The sequence below is a fragment of the Myodes glareolus genome, chromosome 8, assembly GCF_982192425.1.
Source record: "Myodes glareolus chromosome 8, mMyoGla1.1, whole genome shotgun sequence".
In the NCBI taxonomy this organism is placed as follows: domain Eukaryota; kingdom Metazoa; phylum Chordata; class Mammalia; order Rodentia; family Cricetidae; genus Myodes; species Myodes glareolus.
Window position 1 is genome coordinate 10767198 of NC_142033.1, and position 26455 is coordinate 10793652.

The 26455-nt window shown below is 43.4% G+C and overlaps 1 protein-coding gene across 1 annotated transcript in view; it reads left to right on the plus strand.

The window, feature by feature from the left end:
• The first annotated feature begins 1183 nt into the window (after positions 1-1183).
• Prkg2 (protein kinase cGMP-dependent 2) overlaps positions 1184-26455 on the plus strand; it is a 98612-nt gene continuing 73340 nt past the window's right edge. Inside the window, exons 1-2 of the mRNA XM_085691593.2 lie at positions 1184-1577; positions 11782-12255. Coding sequence (XP_085547719.2) covers positions 11795-12255 — 461 coding nt within the window. The 5' untranslated portion in view covers positions 1184-1577; positions 11782-11794. The remainder of the gene's footprint in view (positions 1578-11781; positions 12256-26455) is intronic.

Consider the following 26455-nt stretch of genomic DNA (forward strand, 5'->3'; position numbering starts at 1 on the left):
TCAACGTGTCAAGTCTGACTTAAAATCCCTTTTAAACTGGGACTTATTCATGACTTAATTATTTTTCCATGGATTTACCCCTTTTCTTTGGAATCCTTTATCCCCATTTTCTCTGACTAGGAGGTATTGGAGGTCAGCATAAAATGTACAGACTGAAATGTACAGAGTGAAAAAGTACCCTGGCTTATTTTTTCCCCAGTGAGGAGAAAAAAAAAACAACAGCTGTTTTTCCTTCTCTTAAACTTAATGGCCCTATTCAACAAGTGTACATGGGCCTCCTTCTATGTGGGTTTATGTATGTAATAGTACATGCCGAAGTTACAGGAGACCCGCAGCCTCCGGGTGGTTGACACCCCCAGGGAGTCCGGTTCGAACATTCTCTGGATACAAATCAGAGAATATACCCTTACTGTACTGTCCACTCCGCTAAGAAACTGTTCTTGTCTCTGTGAATCTGCCAGGATATCCTTCTGGGAAAAGGAAGAAAGGGGGACTTACTACAGTAGGATCTCACAACACTAGAGCCCAGCATACTGCGGTGGGTGATTGTATCTATTTATATTTAGAAAACCATAATGCACTCCTTGGGATACTGGTCCTACAAGGCCACAGGAGAGTGTTAAATTACCTTCTTGAATAACAGGGAAAGGTCTCTGCTAACAAAGCCTTACAGATTTTAGGAGGTGTAATCTCCCTCCCTTTGAAACTCAATTCAAGCACTGTCCCCACTGTGCTCACATAAAATAGGCAGACTAGAAGCGTGTTAAGGCTCCAAAGTGCTGGAAGAGAGCACGGCCAAACAATCCGTGGGTCACATGTCTTCCAGAAGGGCACCACTGTGACACCAGAGAGCATGTCCAGGATGTGTACGAGCAGATGTGCGCTCTGGAAGGGAAGGTAGTAGAGAGAGAGCCAGCCAGTCAGCCAGGCAGCGAGAACAGGAGCCTGCAGTGAAGCAGACTGGAGGCACAGGGGTGGAGAGGGAAGGCGATGATGAATACCCCCCTCAACTTTCCTCTCCCTCGGCCCACACACTTGAAATAGAAATAATAACACAACCAACCACCCGCTTGCATCCACGATGTTATCGCCCTACTTAAGTTGCCTCACTCCGGAGGTTCGGGGTATAAAGTGCAGTCTGTCGCCTTTGCTGCAGGCTGGCTCCGGAGTACAGGTTCGCGCCGGCGCCAGTGACCCCACCTTCAAGGAAGCGGGCTCTGGGCTCTCCCACGCCACGCCGGGCTGACCCCCGCCCTCCTCCGTCCCTCCTCTCCGCCGAGCTCCCTCCTCCCTCCGGCGTGCCTCCTTCTCGCAGCGGCCCCCGCAGACCAGCGAGGCGGCAGCACCCACGTCGCCGCAGCTCCTGCCCGCAGCGCGCCCGCCGAGTCCCTGGCTCCCACGCAGCGCGAGCGGCGGCGGCAGCAGCCGGGACCCCGCACGGTGCGCACGGTGCGGCGGGGGAGAGCCGAGCTGAGTCCGGCTGGAGCCGCAGGAGGACGGCGTGGCGGAGGACGCTGAGACGCTGCGGACGCGCGGAGTGGCCAAGCTGCGCACCTGGAAAGTTACGCGGCGGCCTGGTGAGGCTGGGGGGCTCGGGCATCCGGGGGCCGGGGCGCGGAGAGGGACGGCTTGGGGACACGAGGGTGCTGCCGGGCGTGCATTGCGCGGAGTGTGCTTCTCTCAGACTCAGACGGTCTCTCATGCTGTTTGCATGTGGACATGTGGGCGCTTGCTTTGGCGCCGGTGGCTCCGTACAGCAACTGGGCTCAGAGCACAGTGTGACTGCAACATCTTTGAGCTCTGCTGGGGCTGGGGGCTCAGGACTGCTGTCACGGTGTGCCAACCAGGCTTTGTTCTCCAAGGTCTGGATAGCCAACTGGGGACACAGGATTCCTGCAAGGACTTTTATAAGTGCTTGTAAACTTGTTTGGGTGTCCTGTCCCTCAGCACCCTGAGGGACTTCCACATTTTTGCATATCCTGGTTAAAGAAGGGAAGAGAGCAAGCAAAGGCCAAGAGACCAGTCTTTTTGTGAGAGAAAAAGAAATGGGTTCCAGTTCAAGTATGAGAACTGAGTGCCTAGGGAGAAGAGGGGAGGGGCATGGGCCGAGAACAGAGCCAGCTCAGGGGACCCTTAGGAAGGATGTTGCCTAGCTTACTGCGTCTTCGTCTTGTTTCCGAAGTTCTGTAGGAAAGGGGCAATTTCTCTTAAAGAGAATAAAACATCCACCTGCTCCCTGCCACACCCCCATACACACAAAAGCCTTAGAAACCGTTTCGCATCTTTGCAAGTTTCTATTTAGCTCACAGAGAAGGCGATCATCCCACAGAATATACAGCAGCTGTTGCTCGTGTTCCTCTTGTGTTTCTCACACCAGGGTAATGAGGTGATGGGGTGATGAATCTCTTCGGAGAATTAGACTGCTCTCTGAATCGCAGCAAGGCATAACTAAGAATAAACAACTTGCAAAGACCATGCCTGGGAGCCTACCTTTAACAGCCCTTGACTCTAGGCCTCTGAATTTGTAGGAGACAGATGAGAACTCACTTCAGAGGGGAAGCAGACGTGTGCTGCCCAGATGTTGCCCAAGCCCTGTAGTCTCGTGTTGCCTGATTCCTCCGTGTTGTTCTCCAGTTATTCCCTCTTCTCCCATGTTTTCATTTTCTCTAGCTTGCTTGACTCATTATCCTGGGCTTATAAGTACTCTTATTTCCATTATTGTAAAAATTCTTTGCATGTTCCATTACTATCATCCTGAAGTCCTAACTCTTGGCATCGGCTCTTTCCATGGGACCTTTTAGACGAGGTTCTAGATTCACTCTTCTGAAATGGCTAACGTCTGTGCTTTCGTCTCTGATCTCATTTCTTTTTGATGCTTCTGGGATTTGAGCTGCTGCCTGCTGGCCACTTGAAATTTCTGTCTCCATGGTGTCTCTAAGACTTCTCTTATTCCTACAATTTTTCCTTATCCCTATCCAAACCAAAAGGGATTGCTTCTCCTTCTCTTCTCCCATAAATTACAATCTTGTAGGTTTGATACATGTCCTCATTTAACAATGACTTTCTTTCTTACCTCCCTCTGTGGTCTCATCTTGTCACGTGAATTCAAGTCTTACCTCTGTAGAACTGACCTGAGTTTTTCCTTCTTTGCATCTTGCATAGCTGAGTTTTTCCTTCTTTGCATCTTGCATAGGTTTCCCCATCTTGTTGGTGCAGGGGCATCTTAAACTACTAAATCTTCTGTCTCCACTGCATGACTCCTCTCTCCTGTCTGTGCCATGGTGGTTCACTGTAGATGGTACTCCAGGAAACACCGAGTGAATGAGGGATGCAAAATGGAAACACCACCTTCCTCCAGCTGGCCCCAAATCAAAACGTTGGAACTGACTTGCCCCAGTGTCTCATGTGCAGTTAGAGACTCTACCCCAAATTTGACTCTCAATCGCTTCAGTTGTTTTTGAGATTATAATATAGTCATAACATTTCCTTCTCTCCTTTCCTCCCTCCAAAATCTCCCATATGTCCCTCCTGCTCTCCTTCAAATTCATGGCCTCATTTTTTGTTGTTATTGTATGATATACATATGTTTATCTATCTAGATATGTATATTATATATGTATTTTAGATATAGCTATCTAAATAGATGTAGAGATAGATATATAGAAAGAAAGAAAGATAGGTAGGTAGATAGATAGATAGATAGATAGATAGATAGATATCCTGTTCAATCCATATAATGTTGCTTGTATGTGTGTTTACCTGTTTGAGTATTTTCAGGGCTTGTCACTTGACACTGGACAACCAATTGGTGTGCTCTTCCCTGGGGAGGATCTCCTCTCCAGCTCTCAGCTGTCCTCAGTTGCCTGGAGTTCTCTGTGTAGGTGTCCTCCTCACTTTAGCAATAGCTTCAGACCGCAGCTCTACTTTTCTTTCCAATCTAGTGCTTACGTTTCACTGCTGCTACTCCTTGTGTGGTCACGAGTCCCTGGGAACTTCTTCAGTTTCCACTTACTTGTCAACTGCAGCTACATGTCTTCATTTCTCCCTTTCATTAGATTTTTCTAGTCCCTTATTTATTACCACTAACTGCACTCCCAGGCTTGAAATTTATACAAGTCTCTCATTTTGAGCATGTCCAACATTAAACTGGTTCTCCATCTCCCAAATCCACTCCTCATTGTGGCTAATGGCATCAGCTCTCATCCAGTTACCACAAGGTGAACACGAAGTCTTGATTCCCTTTCTTCCTGCCTTCACTCAAATTTCATTGGCTATAATGCCCTGACCTGTGCATACCAGCCCCCTTTTCTGTGTTTACTGTTTATATTCTTGTGCAGCACCTCGCCCACCCTACCACCTCACCAAGAGAGTTGAATGAAATGCTACTAAATCTTTTCGTATACAGGATACATAGTATTCATACAATTCACGCTGTGAATTCTGCTGGGGGTGAGTTCGTCCACAGATAGCTGGTAGTGGCTGGAAGTTTGGTATGACAAGCTCATGTGGTTGTGAATTAGGAGGAAAACATTCTCCAAATCAGGATTCTGTGGACAGATAAAACAGCAGCAGACTCCAAACCGAGCCTGCTGTCCACTGTCACAGGGCAGGTGGAAATGGGATTTCAATTGTGGGACTGCCAGGAGAATTTGCTGTTTCTCATGAGGTCGGTTCTGTTTGGGTGGCTTCAAGGAGAAGAAGCAGAAATTTAGGTATTTAGTGATGGCTAATTGTTTTCTAAAAGAGCTCTGGAGAGATCAGTAAATGATAGTCATACAGATACATACCAGTTTCATATAATCTTAGAATTTATCTAAGGAAGCCAGTACAATCCCCTCCTCCAATTTCCAACTAAACTGCCAATATGATTTAGAAAAAATTCTACTCTGCTTTTCATGATTTATTGAAAGAAAGGAAGTTGCAGTTACCTGTAACCATCAATTCTGTGAGATCCTCTATAGTAATATTTTCCTCCTCCCAGTTACCATGGAGATAGTCTGTATTTTCTCTAGTTCAAGACGTTTGAGTCATTAGAATAGGTTTGAGACTCTGGGCTGGCTTTAATCTCATAAGCACATCTTACGTGGATTGGTGCAGTTGTCTTTGTTTTTCTTCCCCTAAGCTTTCTTCATTTGGTTTCTCAGTTATTCCAGGAGCATTATCTTCTAAAGGACAGATATGACTATACCGCTTGAAAAAGAACTTGGCTTGCATTGAAACCCAGATACCACAATAAGGCATGTGCATTTTTGGGTTCTTACTCCAGTATATTACTTTTTTAAGCCTTATTACTCATTACTTTCCTTCCACCCAGCATGCTTTCAGCCCGTTTCTTCAGTGAGTTAGGCTTTAGGTTTTCTTGCATTCATTTCATCCTAAGTGTTATGTTTTCTAATTAATAGACTCCCTAATTTCTGGCAGTTTTAGGTTCATAGAAAAGTATAGTAACTATGTACCACCCCCACCAGTTTTTGTTGTTCCTAACAACTTAGAAAGTATATTTTTTAAATTTTTAACTTTTTACTTACTTGCATATGTATCTGCGTGCTTGTGCCATGTGTGTGCTGTGCCCACAGAGGCCAGAAGATGGTGCCAGAGCCTCTGGAGTTGGAGTTACAGCCAGTTGTGAGCTGACTTATGTGGGTGCTGGGAACTGAAGTCTGGTCTTTGGGATACACAGCAAGGTTTGTTGACCTCTGAGCTGTCTCTCTAGTCCCTGTTCTTCACATCTTGCAGCAGTGTGACATGTTAGCTGCAATCGATGAGCCGATATGAACATAGTACTAACCCATGTATCCCATGGGTTGGGACATGTGTGCAAGAACATGTATCTCTCACAGCAGTATCATATAGCATGGTCTCAATGTCACCAGGACTTGCTGTGTTTCACTTATTTATTTTTCCCTGTTCTCCAAAACTCTTGGCAGATATTAATATTTTCATTGTCTATGCTTTGTATTTCCCATAATGCTGTGCAACTGGACTCACACAGTATGTAGGTTCTTCCAGTTGACTTCTGCACATAGTGACATGTATTTAAAATTCCTCTAATTCTTCTCATGGGTTAATACTTAGTGTGAGAGGTCCTTCTGTCTATGTGTTGCTTTTATTGGTTAATGAATAAAGAACTGGCTTGGCCTATAGCATGGGAGGAGGAAGGCAGAGTTAGAGAGAAGCCATGGAGCCGCCACCGGAGATAGATGTGCTGAAACTTTGCTGTTAGGCCACAATCTCGTGGTGATGCACAGATTAATGGAGATGGGTTAAATTAAGATGTAAGAGTTAGCCAATAAGAAGCTAGAGCTAATGGGTCAAGCAGTGACTTAAATAATACAGTTTCTGTGTTATTATTTTGGGACTAAGTGGCCAGGAAATAACTAGTGGCCTCCTTCCAACAAATTGGCACCCAACGTGGGGCTAAATCCATGTAAAACCTGAGAAGACTTGGAAATAATACAGTTTGTGTGTGATTATTTCATAGCTGGGTGGCCAGAATCAATGACTAGCCATCTCCCCCAACAAATACTACTTCTTATTCTTGAATAATATTCTGTTAAGTATATAAACTGCAGTTTGTTAACCAATAGAAGAACATGGTTGCTTTACAGTTACAGTCTTTGTGGATGGAAGCTGGAGGTTTTGAGAAGCCACCTGACTCATATTGAGTAAGCAAGGGAGCCATGATTAACTTAGTGACAGCGACCACCCTGTCTTCTGAGGTTCTATAACACCTTATACACGCTCTGGTGACACCACCCTTCCAAGGGAGCCATGATTAACTTAGTGACAGTGACCACCCTGTCTTCTGAGGTTCTGTAACACCTTATACACGCTCTGGTGACACCACCCTTCCTGTAGGTCCTTGTCCTGTTCTCTTTGGTATGCTCTGCGTGAACTGTCATCACGAAGTCTTGGTGTAAAGTTGTTTACCCACAGATGACTGTGTCTTTGTTTGCTTTTTTTCCTTGCTGTGTATCAGTCTTGGGTGAAGTACCATTTCAGGTCTTTTGCCCATTTTTCAGGTTTGTGGAAAATGTTGTATGTGGAGAAAATCCCCTTTACTTGATTTCTCCCAGACTGGTTCACTCCCTTCTTTTGCAGAGTTTTAGCACAGGGCGAGCTTAACAATTTCTTCTTTTATAAATTATTTGGAATCCTTTATTTTAAGGGTTACCACCAAATCTAAGATCACTTAGACTTTCTTCTGGGTTATCGTCTAGGTTTTATAGTTCTGTGTCTTACATTTAGATCTGTGATCTTCCTTGGAGTTAAATTCTGGCCTTCCTTTGCTTTCCATAAGGGTCAGTTCACTGCACAAATTGAGTCCCCCTTCTGGGATGCTGTGTTCTAGTGATCTATGTGGCTGTGAATTCACAAGGGCTCTCACATCTCCCTTCCTGTTCATATGCTTGCAATGTTTTTGGCTTTGTAGTGAGCACAGTGTGGGGTAGAGTCAGGTCTCTGACGGTTCTCTTTTAATAGTTTTTAATTTAATTTAATAGTTTGCTTAATTTGGTATAACTTTTTATTGAGATAAGTCATTTCCTTGGGTAAATAATATTAACAATAACTATTTAGTATTTATTTAGTCATAATACACCATACACCAGGGAACAGTGCTAAATTATTTTCATTGTTTAAGTCTTTTGACCCTCTAAGAATTCTAAATGATATGCAAATTATTTACCTATGTGTCAATCTGTCTTTTCTGTGCATATTACTGAAGCCTAGCAGCTATTCTGAGGACACAGAAAAACTGATTGAAAGTCCTGAGTCAGGGACTCTGGCTCTGTGGCCCTAGCCAGCACTTCACCACCATCTCCCATGTTTACAGATATGCTTGCAAATGTCCGCTCCCCCTTCTCTAGCTCCCTCCCCTTCCCCCACCCTGTGTGTTTCTGTATCTGTGTCTGTGTATGTACAGTGTCTGTTCATGTAGATGCATTTCTACCAGACTCTAAGTAGGTAAAGAACACAGCAAATATCATCTAGATCAGAGCCAAGATTTTGTTTTTAAACTACTCCAGGGCTGAAGAAAAAACCAAATTTTTGCTATACTGACTGCAAGGTATGAAACCGGCTTGCAGGTTCTCCCAGTTCCTTTGCCCTTCTTTGAATGTATTTTCTGCAATAAGAGAATTAATATAATGAAGAAAACTATATTATCCTCTCCTCTTGCTAAATGCCATGACTTAATCTTCTCTCCCTCCTCCCTGACTGCCAAGTGTATCCCCTCTCCAGTGATTAATGTGCCTTCAGAGATAACTCGGTGAGACTTTTTGATTTAAGAATTTTACTTCAGCATGTGAGAATAAGTAGAAGCCAAGGAGTTGCCAAGCCTAAATAGACCTGGAAATTCTGGATATGATTTTGCATCGTTACTCAGTCATTCCAACTGTTTTCTCAATGCCAGTCTTTTGGTGGAGGCTTGCGGGGCTTGGTTCCCTTGTTGGGTTTTGTTCCACAATGGTTTCTTTTCTCAATAGAACATAAGGTCCAGAAAGAATAAGGGCTCCCTCCCACAAGAGACTGTGCATCTTTAAAGACATCTTGTTTTCAAGGTGTCCAGTTCCCTAGACTTCTGCCTTTTACCGAAATGAAGCTGTGTGTTTTCCCACTGCAGAGAAACATGCATCCATCTCTAGTCCCATATTGCTAAAAGAGACCCCTATGTACCTGATGACTTCTACATGTTTTGTACTGAAGAAGGTGCTTTACAATCTTCATTATGGCCTTATGATATGGAGATAAGCATATCATTTTATAGATACAAATTTTAAATCAGGGATGCCATGTAACTTAGAGGGGGTTGAGAGAGGCCAGGTTGCTTCCTCCCCTTGCATAGCCTGAATCTGTTGCTCCTGTTAAATTGGACTTTTATCTCTAAAGTCATTTCTTATTACATCATGCAGTGTCCTTTGAGGTAAAATTGATTTTAATAACCTGTAGCTGCTAGATTGATGGAGCAACATTCTGCAGCTCAATTCTCCTTGTGACTGGCAATCCATGATTGAGGAATTGCTTGCCTTAGGGACAGATAAGAAGCAGGCACCTGGAAGCTAATCAGGTTTTATGCAGTCAGAAACTTGAAACCTTGCTAAGGGGCAGCAGCACTCAAACAGGTGAAGTAAGAGCTTGCACTACTCTGGAAGTGTTTGGTGACTTGTGTAAAGGAAAGTTAGCTGCTCTCTTCTCGGTAGCTCACAAGTTTCAAACAGCTTATAAAGTGACTTCAGTAACAGAGTAGAGTGGTGTTTGGGGGTGATCTGACACACTCAGTAGTGCTTCAGGTTTGCAAGACGATTGGATTGATGCGTATTCTGCCCTATCCCTAGAACAGAAGTGATTCTAGACCTTTTCATATTTAGGGTGTTAGAACTCCTTTCCCAGTCAAATCCATGTTCTAATCCAGGAGATGACATGCTTGATAAGAGTCCATGACACTTGGAGCCTAGTAAGCCACGGTTTCGTGACTACAGAGTGAGTCATTAGGTTAATATTACTTTTAAATCTGCTTATGCATGCTGAGTTCTCTATAAGACAATCCCTTGACCTCCTTGCCTCTCCTTGTTTACAAACAAAGTCTGCCTAGAAGATGGCTCAGGACTGCCCGATGGGAGCGTGTGTACATATTAATTTCAGAGACCTTTGGGAACGCCTTTCAGAATAGCATTCAAGTGAATCTTCAAGCCTCTCTCATGTCTTCTGAATGGCTTGCTCTGGATACAAGTCTGTCTAGGCTCACTTCTTTAACTTCTCCTCCATCTTTCTCTGCGATGTTAATGGCTGAGAATAATAAATGCTACCGGCAGAACAGAAGCTTAAAGGCTATGCCTGCTACATGTCCGCAGCCTGTGAAGGCGACATGTCCGCAGCCTGTGAAGGGAGCTCCGCAGATGCTTATGTTTATTAATGGCGACTCCCAGCGAGAGTCCGCTGAGAGGTAGCCCAGTGTTGAAAGATAATTTCCCCTCTTGTTTCTGTCTAGGTTTGGGGCAGCCTCCATTGGCTGTATTTAAAATTTGGAGGCTATGTTACATTTTTTGCCTCTAGCCAGCCTCTGTGGAGGCCACAGTTAATCTGGCAGAAGTAATGAAATCAAGTCAGGATCTTTGTTTCTCTCTCAACTTGAAATCTGGAAGGGGGAGTGGGGAGATGTATGTTTATGAATTTCAGCTCTGATCCTCTGTTCTGATTTTATAGAATCAGAAGTATTTCAGATGATGTTCACGGTTATGTCCGGTTCCCCAGCTATGCCATCCTAAACTGCAGTGCTTGGTGTGCACAGGGCAGTTAGGGCAGCGTCTGCTGTCTGCTGCTGTGCACATTCACTCAATAAGCTTATGACCTGCAGGTGACTTACTTTAAAAAAAAGACTCTATTTTTTTAAGTTTTAATTATGTGTAGGCACCTGTGAGTGTGGTGCTTATGATGACTGGGCATTGGATCCCCGGGTGCTGGGGTTACAGGTGGTTATGGGAAGTTGGCACTCCTGACTGCTAAACCCTGACTTACTTGTTAAAAGTCTATTATTATTTATGTGGAATTGTCTCAGTAAACCTAAACACGCAGCTTAATTTCCCTGGAGTAATAATATCAATGAAATAAAATGTTTTGGTGATAGCTTTTAAATTTATAATAAATGTTAAAATAAACACATAGCTGTGGATCTTTTAAAATGATGAATGAACTAAAGTTATCCCTTATAATTTCTAATTTCCCTCTAGAAACCTGAGACTCATTGGATTAATGATATCAACTTTGGGGTCTCCATGAGCCTGACTCTGAGTGTGTGTGTGTGTCTGGGTGCTCACCCATATGTGTCTGTGCCTAAGCAGGCCAGAAGTCGATGCTGGCTGTCACTGTAAATTCATTTCCACCTTCTTATGCATTGAAGCATGGTCTCTTGCCCGAACCTAGAGCTCACCAATTTGGCTAGGCTAGTTACACAACTTGCTCCAGGTATCTCCTGTCTATGGATCCTGGGCACTAGGAATACAGCCAGACTGCCATGCCTACCCAGCGTTCATGTGGGTGCTACCTTAGTTCCTGACACTTGTGAGGCAAGTGCCTGACTCCCTGAGCTGTCTTTCAAGCCCTGAAGATCTTCTTAACAAAAGAATAGATCACACGCGCCATTACTTTGTGCACGACGTGGCTTGGTGACCTAAAATGAAGGATGTGGAAGAGACTTCATGTGGATGTTTTATTCTCAGGGACCACAGTTCAAAAGATTTTAACAACTAGCGTTGTCAGAGAGGCAACACTTACGAGGGTGCCAATAAAGAGATACCAAATCTGCCTCTACTCTGGGCGGAAGGCAGGCTTGTTGTTTCTAAACCGAGGGGTGCTCTTTACTAGAGCGGCACTGGGACTGGCAGGAGTTGTGACATTTCCAAGCCTCTGTCGCTGTGGCTGCCCCTTGGCATCTAATCTCTGTCGTGCTGACATTCAAACTGCAGTCTTGTTGGATGCTCTTGACAATTGTCCTGAGGGAACAACTAAGGAGAACAGCAGGCGACTCGGGTCGGTTGTAGAAAATGCTCAGGTGTGATGCTGGTACTGGTGAAAGAATAGGAAGAAGGAACCCAAGTGCTAACTGCTCCCGATAGAGGGATATCAGAACTCCATCGTTGGTTTCCTCTGTACCCATGGAGGAGTTTACTGTTCATCAAAGGAGGGTGACTGCCGTGTGTCTGTTCATAAAGCAGTCTGGAAAGGGGAGGGCTGTCAGAAAGCAGAACTCCACTTGCTCATTCCCAATTCTGTGCCCTCCCTTAGATTCCTGAGCAACATGGGAAATGGTTCGGTGAAACCCAAACATGCTAAGCACGCAGAAGGCCAGTCAGGGAACCTCAGCACGGATGCCCTGCGGAGCAAGGTGGCGGAGCTGGAGCGGGAGCTGAGGAGGAAGGATGCGGAGCTTCAGGATCGGGAGTACCACCTGAAGGAGCTGAGGGAGCAGCTGGCCAAGCAAACTGTGGCGATCGCGGAGCTCACGGAAGAGCTGACGAGCAAGTGTATCCAGTTGAACAAGCTGCTGGATGTCATTCACGTGCAGGGAGGAAGCCCTCCACAGACCTCTCCTGACAAAGTGCCTCTGGAGGTCCACCGCAAGACCTCAGGGCTGATCTCTCTCCATAGTCGGAGGGGGGCGAAGGCTGGAGTGTCTGCGGAGCCCACCACCCGAACCTACGACCTCAACAAGCCCCCCGAGTTTTCCTTTGAAAAAGCAAGAGTCAGGAAAGACTCCAGGTAAGAAGTTTCTGTGCTTTGTTCATTCAAGGGGTCTTCACAGTAGGAAGGACCCGAGAGGTGGCCATAAAACTTCCCCAAAGGCTGAGAGCACGGGAACCTCAGCTGTGGAGAGCTTAGTGGAAGGGGTTTGTCTGGGGACTATCTCTTATTGTGCAGCCGTTTCTTCAAAGCTGGAATGGTGCTTTACCTGGGGTGTGAGGTGTATAGTTTCAGAGACAAGTGCAACCGAGCAGCCAAGTTTAGTAGATACCTCCCTGTTCTCTTCACACTCCCTGAGAAAGGACCATGATGGAGCCACAAAGGAGGACTCCATCCGTTCACAGCACAGTCCATGCTGGCTGCTTAAAATAAGCAGCACAGATCTTGCTTTGTGTGGAGAGATAGCACACAGAGAGAGACCAACGAGGATTGCGTGGTTATTAATTGGAAAAAAAGGCACAGTGGCTAGAAGCCGTGTGGTCGGCAGTGTCCAGGGAGTGGGGCATAGGTGAGAGACGTGCAATTGTCGTGAAGGCCTGGCTGGTGGATGACATGACCTTTAACTCAGACACAAAGGACAAACGCTGAGCAGAAATTAGGTGAAAAGAGCATTTCAGGCAAAGGGAATGAATTAAAAGTTAGAATTAATTTTTAAAATTTGATTGATTGTCATTTAAATGTTTCAAATCAACATGTAATAACTGCACATACTTATATGTGCAGTTTGGTATTTCAATACATGTATGCAGTGTGCATTGATCAAATTGGGCATTTAGGATTTCTGTGTTCTTACCATGTATTCATGTTGGGGACAAAATTTTGAACTTTTGAAAGAAAATGTTCCTACTGTTTTCGTCTTAACTGTATGCCAGTGTGTATATATGAGTAGACTGTCTAAAATTTGATTTCCTGATTAGGAGAGATTGATTAGAAAGGTGAGTTATGGTCTCCTTTCTGCATTGTCTTCCAATGAGTAAGTGTTTTTAATTGACATGTGATCTTTGCCTCGGTAATGTCTTGGCTGAGCCTGTATCTCTGTGCATGATCTATGAAATTAAATCAAATTTTAATTTACTCACAGGCACAAGTAACATAAATCAAGACAAAACATCTAACCTAAACAAATAGCTGATTAATCTTGACAACAAAATTATGAAGGGGGGTTTAATTCTTCGCTTTGTTGACAGCAGTTGAAGCAGTGAATGATCAATAAATAATTGAGAGGAAAAACAGTCATGCCAAGTTATTAATCATACGATTCTGTAGGTGAAGTAAATCTGGTTAATATTAGACATTAGTAAGGTTTTGTGAGGCCCCAAATTTTACTATGTAAACCAACTAATAATAATTATTTTAGTAGTATGGATTTATAAATTATAAACATGCATATTTTTTGGAACTTGAATATTAACCACTATTCTTTTTGATAGACTATATATTTTGATATAAGGATGTATAGCTATATATGCTGCATTATATCTTAAACACACGTATCTATGTGAACATGTGTAATAGATGATTTAATGTCATCCCCAAATCTTCTCAAATTGAATCTGGTTTTATATATGGGACAGTGTATGAGATAGCTTAGCTCTAATCCATCTCTGTCTTTCTATCCACATAAGCTACCCTTTCTCCTATTGAAACCAAGGATTTGCTTAGTTGCTTCTTCTGAAGACTTGCACTCTTGCACCTTGAGTGAAACACTGCTCTCCTAGAGCTGAATAATAGGAGACAAACGTATTCCTTTGAGCTGTTTGGTTCACTCGGTTGTTACATGGCAAAGAAGACTGATACCTGTACCCTTTGAATTTCTCAGCGAAACCCCCATCATTTTTCTTCTGTGAAGGGGTCACTGGAAAGGCAGCGAGCCTCTAAGTAAGGGATGGCCGTGAGTCCTCTCACCCCCGCAACAAGCCAGACGGTCACGTGTCTATGTGTAGGTCAGGAAGAAGAGAGGCAAATATTGATTTTTTTTATAGTTGTGGAGATCCAAAGACAAATTGATTTTCTTTAATGATTCATTCTAAGCAGAGCAGCAGATCAGCCATGCCCCAATAGTTGTCGTCTGCTCTCACAGAGCCTTGAGGTCATAAGTGAAACGCTTAAGCAGAATATGGGCCTATCATCCTTTCATTGACTGACTTGTGCTTCAACTTCCCTTGATAAATGTACAAACACATTTCTCCTTCAGTCCGAAATAACTGGTTGAGCACAGCTAACTCAATCCAAGCAGAGAGGTGATTTTTCAGAGTCTTAGAAGTAGTCACCATGAACAATTCATTTTTCCATTTCTAAACACTTCTGGTTTTGAGACTATCCAAATAAATCTTGACTATTTCTTGTGAAGTTCATGAAAAAAATTATAAGAAACAATGTTCTAGAAGTCAGAGCATTAGAAATATGGGGTGTTGGTCACTAACAAGACCTAATACACGTAGCCTATTGATTTGGCCACTTTCTGAGCAGAATGCGCACAGTTAAGATGGCTGTTCTGTTCATTCCTAGGCTTTCATAATTTATTCATGGAGCTTCTGTAATGTTTCCTGAATGAATTGAGATCTAAATTTGTAGCTAATATATATGTATCAGATATACTTTGGATAACTTTTGCTCTCCACGCCTGTTCAGAAAGCCATTGAATCTCACTGTGATATATTCTTTTAAAAGAATGCCTTTGCTAACAGTGGCTCACAGCTCTCTTAAAATCAACAGTCTTAGAACTGTGAGCCATTAGGAGAAATCAGAGGATGAAATTTGGTGAGATGACAAATTAAGAACTTTGAAGTTCTGTTTCAATAATCCACGAGGAGCTGACACTCACAGCACCACACCTGTGACTTGAACGACCTCTCCACAGATACACTGTGACTGCTGAGTGACCCTCGTTGACCTCAAGATAGCCTTAGCCCATGCCAACTTTGTTGACCTGGACATGCCTTGTGTACTTTTAGAGTTTGAAGAGGCAACTTGCACCACTGCACCTCTGTGCTTGGAGCAGGGTGACATGCAGTGGCATGGCAGGGGGCCGAGAAGGTCTAGAAATTTTTCTCTGCTGCAGTTCAAGGAATTGTTCTTAAGCATTAGGTTCTAGGAGAACTCTGTGCAATGACTGAAAGGCTCTATAACCCATACTGTCCAGTGTGGTACCCGGTAGTCAACTGTGGCCCTTGCATGCTTGAAATGTGGGTAGAGCCAGTAATGAAATGAATTTTCAACTTCTGTTAATTACGGTTATATATCTACATGTGTCTAAGACTATTGGTTATTGCCATTCTAGAATGTGTTTCCTGTAACTTCCATTGCCAGTGATAGAATCGAGATCTCTATGGGCTCTTTGGGAACACTTTATAGACAAAGCGAGGCCAGTATAGGTAAATGTTAAAGGAATGGAGGGCTGTGTACCAGCTTCCGGCTAGCTTTACCTGAAATAATTATATGGAAATTGTATTTTTTTAAATATTGTTTGGCCCATTATTTTTAGCCTCTTATTGGCTAACTCTCATATCTTGATTAACCCATTTTTAATAATCTGTGTAGCACCATGAGGTGGTGGCTTATCGGGAGGATTTTACAATTTCCATATAATTATTTCGGATAAAGCTAGCCAGGAGCCAGGTGGCGGGACAGAGCCCACCACTCCTTTTACAGGTAAAGTCACAGAAAATGTAAATGTGATCTATCCTAGCAGACTGAGGTGGACACAAAGCAGAATCGCTGTGAAGTGGCCCTGGATGTCCAGGGCCCTTTGTAGTCACTAGGCATTGAGCCTGTGGACCAGTTTAGATCTTCAAAAGCAGACAGCTGAGTAGGCATGCAGTCTGCTTCTATCACAGGGACCAGGTTTACTGGAATGCTCTAACTCACAGGAGACTCTCTACATTCTATTGGGAGCCTTGGTCGCTGATTTACATGTGACATAGGTGGATATCAGAAGATCTTAGAGCTAGAGGAAGCTTAGGGATCCTTTCTTGCTCTACTCTTCTGGGAAGAGTGTAGAAAGGCACACCTGGACCTTATAAAATAGACCACGGAAGGTGGTGAACTCAGATGGGAATCTAAGCTTTGACTTAGCGATTTCTGATATTGTAGATCTGCCCACAGACCTCAGTCCTACAGTTCAAGTGCCAAGATGCTTTATGATGACAGAGTCTGCTGTTTATTAACGGTGGTGCTTGCTCCTTCTGCCACGTGGAGCTGAGTAGGACCTGCCTGCTGCGCTGATGGCCAACATGAGCTGTGCCCTAAGCTAAGGTCTGCAAGTAAAGGGTGTGAAGAATGGATCCGACCCAAGTTGTGTTGCGCGTGGCAGATCACATACGGTTATTTGAATGAATCCTGTGCTTCTCAAGGCCGAGACAGGAAAGGATTCAGTATTTCTGTCCATGTGAGACTCACCATGAGCTCCAAGTTAGTCATGTATCCAAAGTAAGATCAGGTGCTGAAACTGAGTTTTCTGTTTCTGTAGACATTGTTTAGCCAACCCCAGCACTGGCAGAGCAAAATTACAAGCTCATGCTGAATGGCTGGTGGAACCCAGGCAAATTCATCAGAGGCATCTGGTAAGTGGCTGGTCTGAGCGCCTTTCGCTAAGAGTGCTTAGACTATCATTTGGAACAATTGTTCATCTGTGGAAAAGAAAATGAACAACAAAGCTTTGCCATCGACCTTGGATGTTGACTCTGGTTATAGCAAGGACAGTTTTATTAGTCACTCCTACTGCAGGCGCTGAATAGGTGAAGTGGGAAAGGGCTGGTGAGTCACACGTTGAAGCGAGGTGTGGGAAAGGAATGAGGAACAGTATGCTGTTTTTACTTGCGCTTCCTTTCTGAAGCAGTGCTGAGCAGTCAGTGTGCACCAGAGAAACGTGTCTCCCTTCCTCAGCAGAAAAGTACCTTTGGAAAGAAATAATGTTGATGTGTTGGTCACCAGTCTGGTGCTTCACAAACATGGAGATATGTAATCCAACGACTCTGCAGATCATCACTGCCCCACTTTACGTATTACACACACACACACACACACACACACACACACACACACACACACACGATGTGGGATTCCCCTCTGTATGCTGTGAATACTGTTGGTTAATAAAAAAAGTGTCTTGGCTTGTGATAGGGCAAAAAAGTAGACTTAGGCAGGAAAAACTAAACTGAATGCTGGGAGAAGGAAGGTGGAGCCAGTGAGATGCCATGGAACTGCCAGAGGGGAAAGATGTGAGCTGCTAGCTGGAACCTTGCTGGTAGGCCACAACTCTCATGGTAAATATAAAATAATGGAAATGGGTTAAATTAAGATGTAAGAGCTAGCCCATAAGAAATAGGCCAAGTAGTGATTTAATTATTACAGATTCTGTGTGATTATTTTGGGAGTCTGGGCAGCTGGGAAATGAACAAGCAACCACATACAACACACAGACAGACAGACAGACAGACAGACAGACAGACAGACACACACACACACACACACACACACCAGCAACTGTGGGCTAGTCACCAGCCTAAATGCTACATAGATGTAGAGAAATGTAATGCTTACATTAAATCATCATACCCCACTTTCCATATGAGAAAACTGGGACCTGAGGCATGACATCACTTATTTAAGGGTACAAATCTCTTCATTTCTGAACTGGAATTCAAAGACGCAGATGCAGAGGTCTAGCCTCTGCTACATGTTATTTTCCCAAAATTAGAATTAGAATAGGACTTGTCTTACTTTGGTTGACAGTAAAGTACCTGTTAAATAATTATAACTAGATAACTTAAATGATATAACTAGCAAAACAAATAAAACACTATCAAGTAAGCAAATAAACCCCTCTCTGCTTTTGTTGATTCTCCATGAAGAATGATACCTTCAGAAAGGGCTTCTCTGAAATGAGTAGGCAGTACCAGGGAGTTGCATGGGGATGGGGCACAGGGGCTGAGCTAGTGACTTATACATTGTTACCCGAGAGCTTTTAACAGACAGTTAGAAATGTTCAGAACAAATTCTAAACTTTCACTTATGAAGTTTCATAGTTAAAAATTTGGTGCATACGCTTAAAATACTGCTGTTAGCTCAGCCTCACTATTTATCCAAGCAAACACTGAAGCGCTCAGTCCAGTGAAGGCCTGGGAAAACAGAAATCCAACTGTGTGATCAGATTGCTAGAAGCCATGGGTGATGCTTGCCAAGTGCCATGCGTGCAGGAAGTTGTCACGGTGTTTGGAAACAAAGGTTATGATTTATAACAATAATGCTCCCATAGATACCCAGGTCCAGGCTAGCTGCTGAGGGATGGGATGAGGAAACAAAGTTATCATTTAACTATTAGCTGCTGGCCATTTTCCATACATTATCTCTTGGATGCTTTCGACTTACCTAATCAGATTTCTCCATTGTACCAAAGGTGAAATTAAAGCTCGGGGTAATTTATCACTTGACTCAAGCTTGCAGTGTTGATGGATTGTGGAAGCAGGTTCGCAGTTTGAGTCTACCTGGTGCCTAGTGCATATCTCAACCAGATACAGCCTACAGTATGAATGGCTTCCCTTCAGGTCATATAAGCAGACTGGGGGAACTTTAGGGGGCTGGGCTGGGTGAGGGGTACCCTTAAGCTTTATGGAAGAAGGGAGGTTAAATAAGGGGCGTTTTCAGAGGGTCTAGAATGAAGTGCAGCTGTCTTATCATCTAGAAGCAGTTACATGAATTCATGGCCTCCCTACTGCTGTCATTTGGCTCCTCTCACCTCCGGCCTCTGCCTTTTTTCTCTCTCTAGGAATACAGGGCTCTAGCTGGTACACTCAGCCCCCCCCCCTCTCTCTGCCCTCAACTCTCAAATGCTCTGCTTATTCATTTCTACCTTTTATTCCTTCCTACTGTGACCCTGACTTCCAGCTGTCAGCAGCTAGGTTTCAGGAAAAGGTTTAACGAAGTCTCGGGAAATACCCAGCACTTGAGGTCTGACCGTTTGAATAGTCTGAAGTTAAGTGTTCACCGTGAGAGTTGAGGACACTCCCCGCACCAGACTGCACGTTCTTAGGAGGAAGCTCTGTGATATTTTTATACTGCACAGAAACTGTATTGATTCTAACCAATAGCTTCAGGTTACAACAAGCAGTGGATGACCCTGCACAGTAACACATTCAAATCAATGCTTATTTACTGAATACTCAATCAGTGATGCTCGATCTTTTAAATAGACTTAAGCCACCGTTGTCATTGTAACCCCACAGGGTGCTAGTACCCGAGGCTTAGTAAACTGCCTAGTTCCTGGTTGCAGTTTCTTTTTAAAATACGTTTTTATTCTTCGAAAATTTTATGTAATGTATTTTAATCATATTCTTTCCAATGTCTCCCAGATCCACCCCTTCCTCTCTCCTTCCCCCCTCCCTCCCTCCTTCCCCCTCCCTCCCTCCATCCTTTCCTCCCTCCCAGATCTATCTCCATATCCCCCCAAGATCCACCTTTCCCTCCCAGATCCACCCTTTCCTCCCAGATCTATCTCCACATTCCCCCGAGTTTAACCTCTACATCCCTCCCCTGAGCCACCCCTACATCCGCATCTCTCAAAATTTGTGTCCCCTTTCTTCCTACCCTTTAATAACACATAGACTCCAGTTTGCATTGTCCATACACTCGCGAGTATAGGGCCATACTTTGGAGTGTGGTAAATTTCCCAGGAACCACATCTCTTATGAAAGGTAACTCCTCTCTCCTCCAGAGGCCATCAGCTGTCCGTAATGCCTCAGTTAGGAGTGGAGTTCCTGAATCCCGTCCCATTCCATGCAAGAATATTGGCTGCCTTGGTCTTGTGCAGCAGGCAACCATATCTTCAGTGAGCTCAAGAGCACAGTGGTTCCATTATGTCCAGAAGACAATGTTTTGCTTTGTTTTTCCTCAACCCCTGGCTCTTAGAATCTTCCTCTCTTTTGAGATGGTCCCTGAGCTGTGGGAACATGGTATATTATAGTGGTTCCAATTGTGAATGAGCACTCCAGGGGCTCGAACAGTTGTGAGCCTCTGCGTTTGCCACTATCATTGCATGAAGATATCACTGCCACTATCATTGGATGAAGAAATTAATCTGATCAGGTCTGAAGCTTGCCCTGCTCTGTGGGTAGAGAGACACACATTTAGAGGGCAGTCTGATACTACGTACGTTTGGTAAAATAATACTAGCACAGTCTCCACGGGGGCTTGTGAGCTCCACAGCCATGATTTCTTGGCTAGATTTGCAGTATGAGGCATTGTTTCCTCCCATGGAGTGGACCTTAAATCCAACCAGAAAGCAGCTGGGTACCCCTATAACATTCATGCCAATATTGCATTCATGGCATATCCTGACATATTGGTCATTATTGCAGTACACAGGTTCAAAGCTGGGTAAGACAGTTGACTTATTTTCTCTCAGTAGCCTGCATTGCGCCTTCCAGAATCTAAAGTATGTGTCACCTCACCCAGCTGTTAAGCTAGCTACAACTTAACCCTAGCAACTTTGACATGTGTTTTCTTTTGCTTTCTGGGTCCTCAATTTGTAGGTACTATAGACCTTCTTGGTCATATGAGTTTGGAATTGTGTGGGCTGGCTTTGAACCCCTGTCTTGGAGGCTTGGAGGGGGAGCGTCTAACTTCCATTTTGACATCTTCTGATAGAGGGAGTGCCTTTCTGATATACTTCCTCATTCAGTCCTAATTGCTTTCTTCTAGATACTGTGTGCTTTCCTTGCTGTATCCCCACAGACGACAGTAGTGGAAATAGAGCCGTTGAGGAGACAGTGTCTTTCTTTCTCTGCTCGTTACGTCAGAAAGTAGCATTGCTTTGGCCCAGGTCTCACTAACACCACAGTCTCTGTGAGCCAACACCGCTCCCTGCCCGCCTCCTAAGAGTTAAACAGCAGTACAGTTCCAAGGCAAGAAGAGTGGAGGCAAGGTCAACCTCTCGGGTGCCTAGACTTTATGGGAGTCCCTTCTTTGCAAAGGGTGCCTTTCTCATCCTAGGGCTACATCTTTCCCATTTGAAAATTATCTGTCTTTATAGTCTTTTTCTGTTGGAAATCTTTCAGTGTAGTCCTAACTAACAGGTGTCTTTTTTTCTTCTTCTTTAAATCTAGAACCAACCATAGCTGGAGGATGTTTTATATATAATTTATGTCAAAGTATGAGTGGTCATGGATCCCTATGTCCATGTAAGCCTCCCAGGATGATGTTTTGTCACACCAGCTCAGCTTGGGGGTGTATTTTCTAGCAACAGTTTTGACAATCTTTTCAGAAGTTATAACCGAGCTCTGGGGGTGTGAAGGAAAAGAGTCTCTAGAGCTCCCCCCCCACCCACTGCACACACACACACACACACACACACACACACACACACACACACACACACCATGAGACAAGGGATCGGGAGCTAAGGAGAGACTAGAAGTGGTCACTGTTTGAAATGTCTTGGGCCTAGAGATATTGGGACTAGAAACTTGGAGAAAACCAAGTAATAAGTTGCTGCTCAATAAGCAATGTAAACAACATGTATGTGATACCTCAGGGTGTTCCTGGTAGAAGGTCAGTGCGGTTTGCATAGGTAGGTCACAAGGCTACAGTGAAGAGATCAGCTGGATGTGCTCTTTTCTAGAACCTTCTAGAGAAAGGTTCTCCTCCAAGCTCATATAACTGTTTGTAGTAGTAAGTGCATTGTGTTTGCAGAGATTTCTTCCTGGTTTCAACAGAGCTCTGATGTCAGCCACTTAGACCTGCCCTGTGTGCCTCTCACAGGCCTCCTTACCACAGGGCACTTCTTTTGGAAGTTGAGGAGTCTCTTTACAGTTGGCTTAGATAGGGGTAGCCTTCCACTATTGTGCGTTTTGTTGGTGAGCAAAAAAATCCTTGGATCTGTCCCCACTCTATGGCAAGGTGTTATATAACGATGTAGAGGCCTTACCAAAGTCTTTTATTCCTTTGAGGTGAGACTCTCTGATCAAAAATGACCATGCAGGCCTATAAGGCACACAGGCAAAAAGTTCAGAGTCATACTTCTGTGTCCATGACAACATTCCTTACCAGAGCCAAATGATAAGAACCACCCAGTGTTTTCTAGAGAATAATATAGAAACAGGATGTGGTACGTAGAATGCAGACCTGTGGGGGCATTATACAATCTTAGCAAGATGTTATATCTCATGCTATAATATAAATAACTTTTTAAGACATCATGCAAAGTGAAATAGACTCAAAAGGGAAAAGTGTCGTGTAGTTCCACATAGGTGAGATAGCTAAAGCAGTCAGCTACACAGAGGATAAAGCAGAGTGGAGATAGCTGGGGCAGATGGCCAGAGAAGTGGACTGTGTAACCGACACAGAGCTGGGGATAGGTGAGTGATGACTGCAGACAATGGGATATACCTAATGCTACTGAACTATGCATCCAAAAGTAGTTAAATGGCACACATTTATATAACATGCATTTTATCACAATCAAAAAAATAAATATTAGAGTCCTAGGCTGATTAGCAGTGTACTCCAAAATGCTAGGCCATGCTTCAAGCTCCAGATGTGGGGGCTTGGAGGACAGAGTCAGGAATACGACTGTTCTCAGTTTTGCTTCCATTTGTTAGAGCGTGAAAGAGAATATGGCATATCAAAGTGCTATAGTAAACATTGGTTAATAACCAGCTATTGATTACTCAGTGTTACATGACGGCTTGCTTGACAAACACACCCATTTGTTAGATGCATTGTTGCTGCTGTATGCAGCATCCCCATCCTTCCAGTGTGGCAGAACTAGAGAGGAAATGATGGCCTGCCTTGTCTGTACCACTGCTCTTCAGAAAAAAAGAGTTTTACATTTACTTATTCATTTGATGTGTGTGAATGTGTGTGTGTGTGTGTGTGTGTGTGTGTGTGTGCACATACACGCAACCCACTGAACCATGCCACTGTTCCACAGCTAGAATTCATAATCTTAAGTATGTGCAGTAGTCACCTAAGGAATGCATCTGGGTCCAGTCCTGAGAGAGGCTGCTTAAATTGGTTTGAGATGAGAGCTCAGGCTTATCCTATAGATTTATAAACACTGCTCACCACTAGCACTGAGAACCCCTGTGTTATAAGGAGGTGTACTCCTCTCCCCCCAACAGCTGACTTCCAAAATAATCAGCTGAATGGTCTAAGATCGTTGCTAATTAGATACTTGGAACTGTTTATTCTTTATACCTAATTACCGTGCTGCGCCCTCAAGTGCATGCGTATCATCAAGTGTGTCAGGCTAAACCCCCTTGCACATTTTGGTTGTTTTCAACATTTCATTATTAATCTCTGTTCTTTAATGCCCATGGGGAAAGAACCATCTGCAAAATCCCAAGAAAGAGACAGAGAAGTGTTTGTTGTAAGCAGGAAGAAACAGCAATGTGATTAAATTAGAAGCATGCTTGATTACATGGACAGCAAGTCTGAGAATGGGCAGGAGAAAGTCATGCCTGTTTTCTGATTAGCACAGAATTATGGCTTCCCTATGCAGGCTGGCTCATCAGTTTATAAATACATGCATTTATTAAGTATTGTTCTGTTGTTTTATCTATCAACATTTAGGGTATGGAGATAGGAAACGAAGAGAGACATACTCTGTTCTATCTGTTTTATTAGGTGACTGGCATCATTTGCACCCACTCTTGCCCCTCCATTCATAATATTTAAACAAACAGAAGGAATTTGAATGTTTTTCAGATTTTTTGATTTCATTAAATTCCTAATATGTACCAGGCATAGCTTGAGAGGTTAAGTAGTAGCTGAGGGAGGAAAGCATAGATTTGGTCTGGATGTTCTGGCTCTCTTTAGGGAAATTAAAATTATTTATTCCATGAGTGTTAAATACTTGTAAGAGATAGCTCTAAGGAAAGAAGGAATATATATATTCCTTTATATAATATAAATTATATATATATAATTTATTGTGAAATGAGTTTTTACTATGTGGAATTTACCTGTTTGGAACTCACCATATAGAACAGGCTGGTATTGAACTCATCAACCTTCTGCTTCTGCTTCCAGAGCACTGGAATAAAAGGTGTATACCACCACACTCAGTCTTAAGAGAAATCTCAAAATGGATATTGAGGAAGATGTAGATATGGGGATATAATGTGGGCTGGCACACTTGGGAACAGCAGATAGTTCAGTGAAGTTCAGTGAGTCTGGATACCATGAAATGGGAAGAGACTTGACAAGTAGAGGGGTTAAGCCAGTAAGAGAGTTCTACCAACCTTTGGAAGTGATTTCCCTGGATGAATATAGATAGAGCTTATGTAAAAAGTAAAGGGTTTTCCAGTTCTCAGTTTTTAAGTTGGTGGCAAGCAACTGAATCATCATGGTAATAGCTAACTCTTGAGCAGTATATTTTATGTCCCGGTTACTGTTCTAAGTACATTATGCTCCTAACTTGTTTAATTCTCATAGAAATCCTATGACCTGTGGACTGCGTTTATTGTTGTTTTACAGCTTAGAAAAACCTAAGGGGTTAGTTGATGCGCTCAAAGTCCCACAGCTACTAAATGGGAGACCTTGGAGTCAGACTCTGATATCCCAGTTCAAGGTCATGTGCTCACAGCAAGAGTGTCCTATGTATGTCTCTTATTCAGTTATATAATCAAGCAGTGAAATAAAACCCTGTGCTACATATGATGTGGTCATGGAATTGATGCTTGGAAGAAAGCCTTGGTAGTAAGAGAAGGCAAAGGTTGGCCAAACCTCACGTAAAGAAGTACATAGATGACACAGTGACGAGGAAGTATGACCAAAGATGAGACCAGGTGCTACTACCATCCAGGACTCAGAAACTGGACTGAGAACCGGGCAGTGAGAAATGTCGGTGAACTTTGACAAAGGGAATTTCCTGAGCCAGCTTAGAAGATGGGGATTTATTGCTCAGAAGAATGTTGATTATGCAAGTTGGTGCTGTAAAAGGATTAGGAAAGGTTGTGATGTTGCCTCAGCTGGGATGAATTTGAGATCCCGCCCACTAAAGGAACTTGGAGTGGAGTAGTGTTGTCTCAGAAATGCGTTTTTTTTCCTAGAATCTTGGTTCTTCATGACTCTCCAGAAGAACATGCTATAATTTCTTATGTTGCCAATTGCTGATGCTGCTGTGTTGTTGCAAGGAGAGGGGGCCCTTTATTTGTCCCGCCTGCCCAACTAGCTTACATCCAAATAACCATACAGAAGCTGTATTCATTAAAACACTGCTTGGCCAATTAGCTCTAGTTTCTTATTGGCTAATTCTAATATCTTAATTTAACCCATTTCTAGTAATCTGTGTATCGCCACATGACTATGGCTTACCGGCAAGATTCTAACCAGCGTCTGTCTCAGGCAGAAGATCCATGGCGTCTCTCACTCTGCCCTTCTTCCCAGCATTCAGTTTTGTCTTCTCCACCTACCTAAGTTCTGCCCTATCAGGCCCAAAGCTACTTCTTTATTCATTAACCAATGAAACAACACATGAGCAGAAGAACCTCCTACACCATTTCCCCTTTTCTGTTTAAACAAAAAGGGAGGCTTTAACTTTAACATAGTAAAACTACATATAACAAAACAGGTATCAAATAAGAATTACAGTTATAATACTTATATTTACTTTATCTTTTATCATAGCTAAGGAAAACTATAACTAAAACTATCTATTCTTCAACTCCATCAAAGACTTCAGAAGGATATAATATTACCTAAGTAAACAGAAAGTACATTATAAACAATTTCCAAAACTCTAGAATTGACAAAGACATCTCGCTGCCTGGACATTTACCCAAAGTTCTTCTGTACAGTTGGGGCATCCAACTTTAGCCTACAGGCCCATAGTTTCCAGCAGCCATTTCCATGAAGCTGGAAATTTCAAAGACAGTTCAGTTACTTTCTTCTGTGTTCTACAGAATGTCTCACAGACTCTTTTATGAAGCATGAACCCTGAAGGATCATCTTACCTTTAGGCAAGTTTAGCAGTCATCTCTCTGCAGGGTTTTTATGTCCAGTTTATGTAACAGTCCAGGCAAGAGGAGTTTCTTGCACAAATGGCTATGGAGCCTCTTCGATGCCCATCTTCCTCTCGAAGTAGGTTGGTGCTGCCAGGAGCAGATGTGTTTCACTGTCATTAAAAGTCCTAAATTTTTAAAACATTTAAATGCCATATTCTGAAGGTCTCTGCAAGATTTGAAGAATACTTAACTAACTGAAATATATCTCTATACAT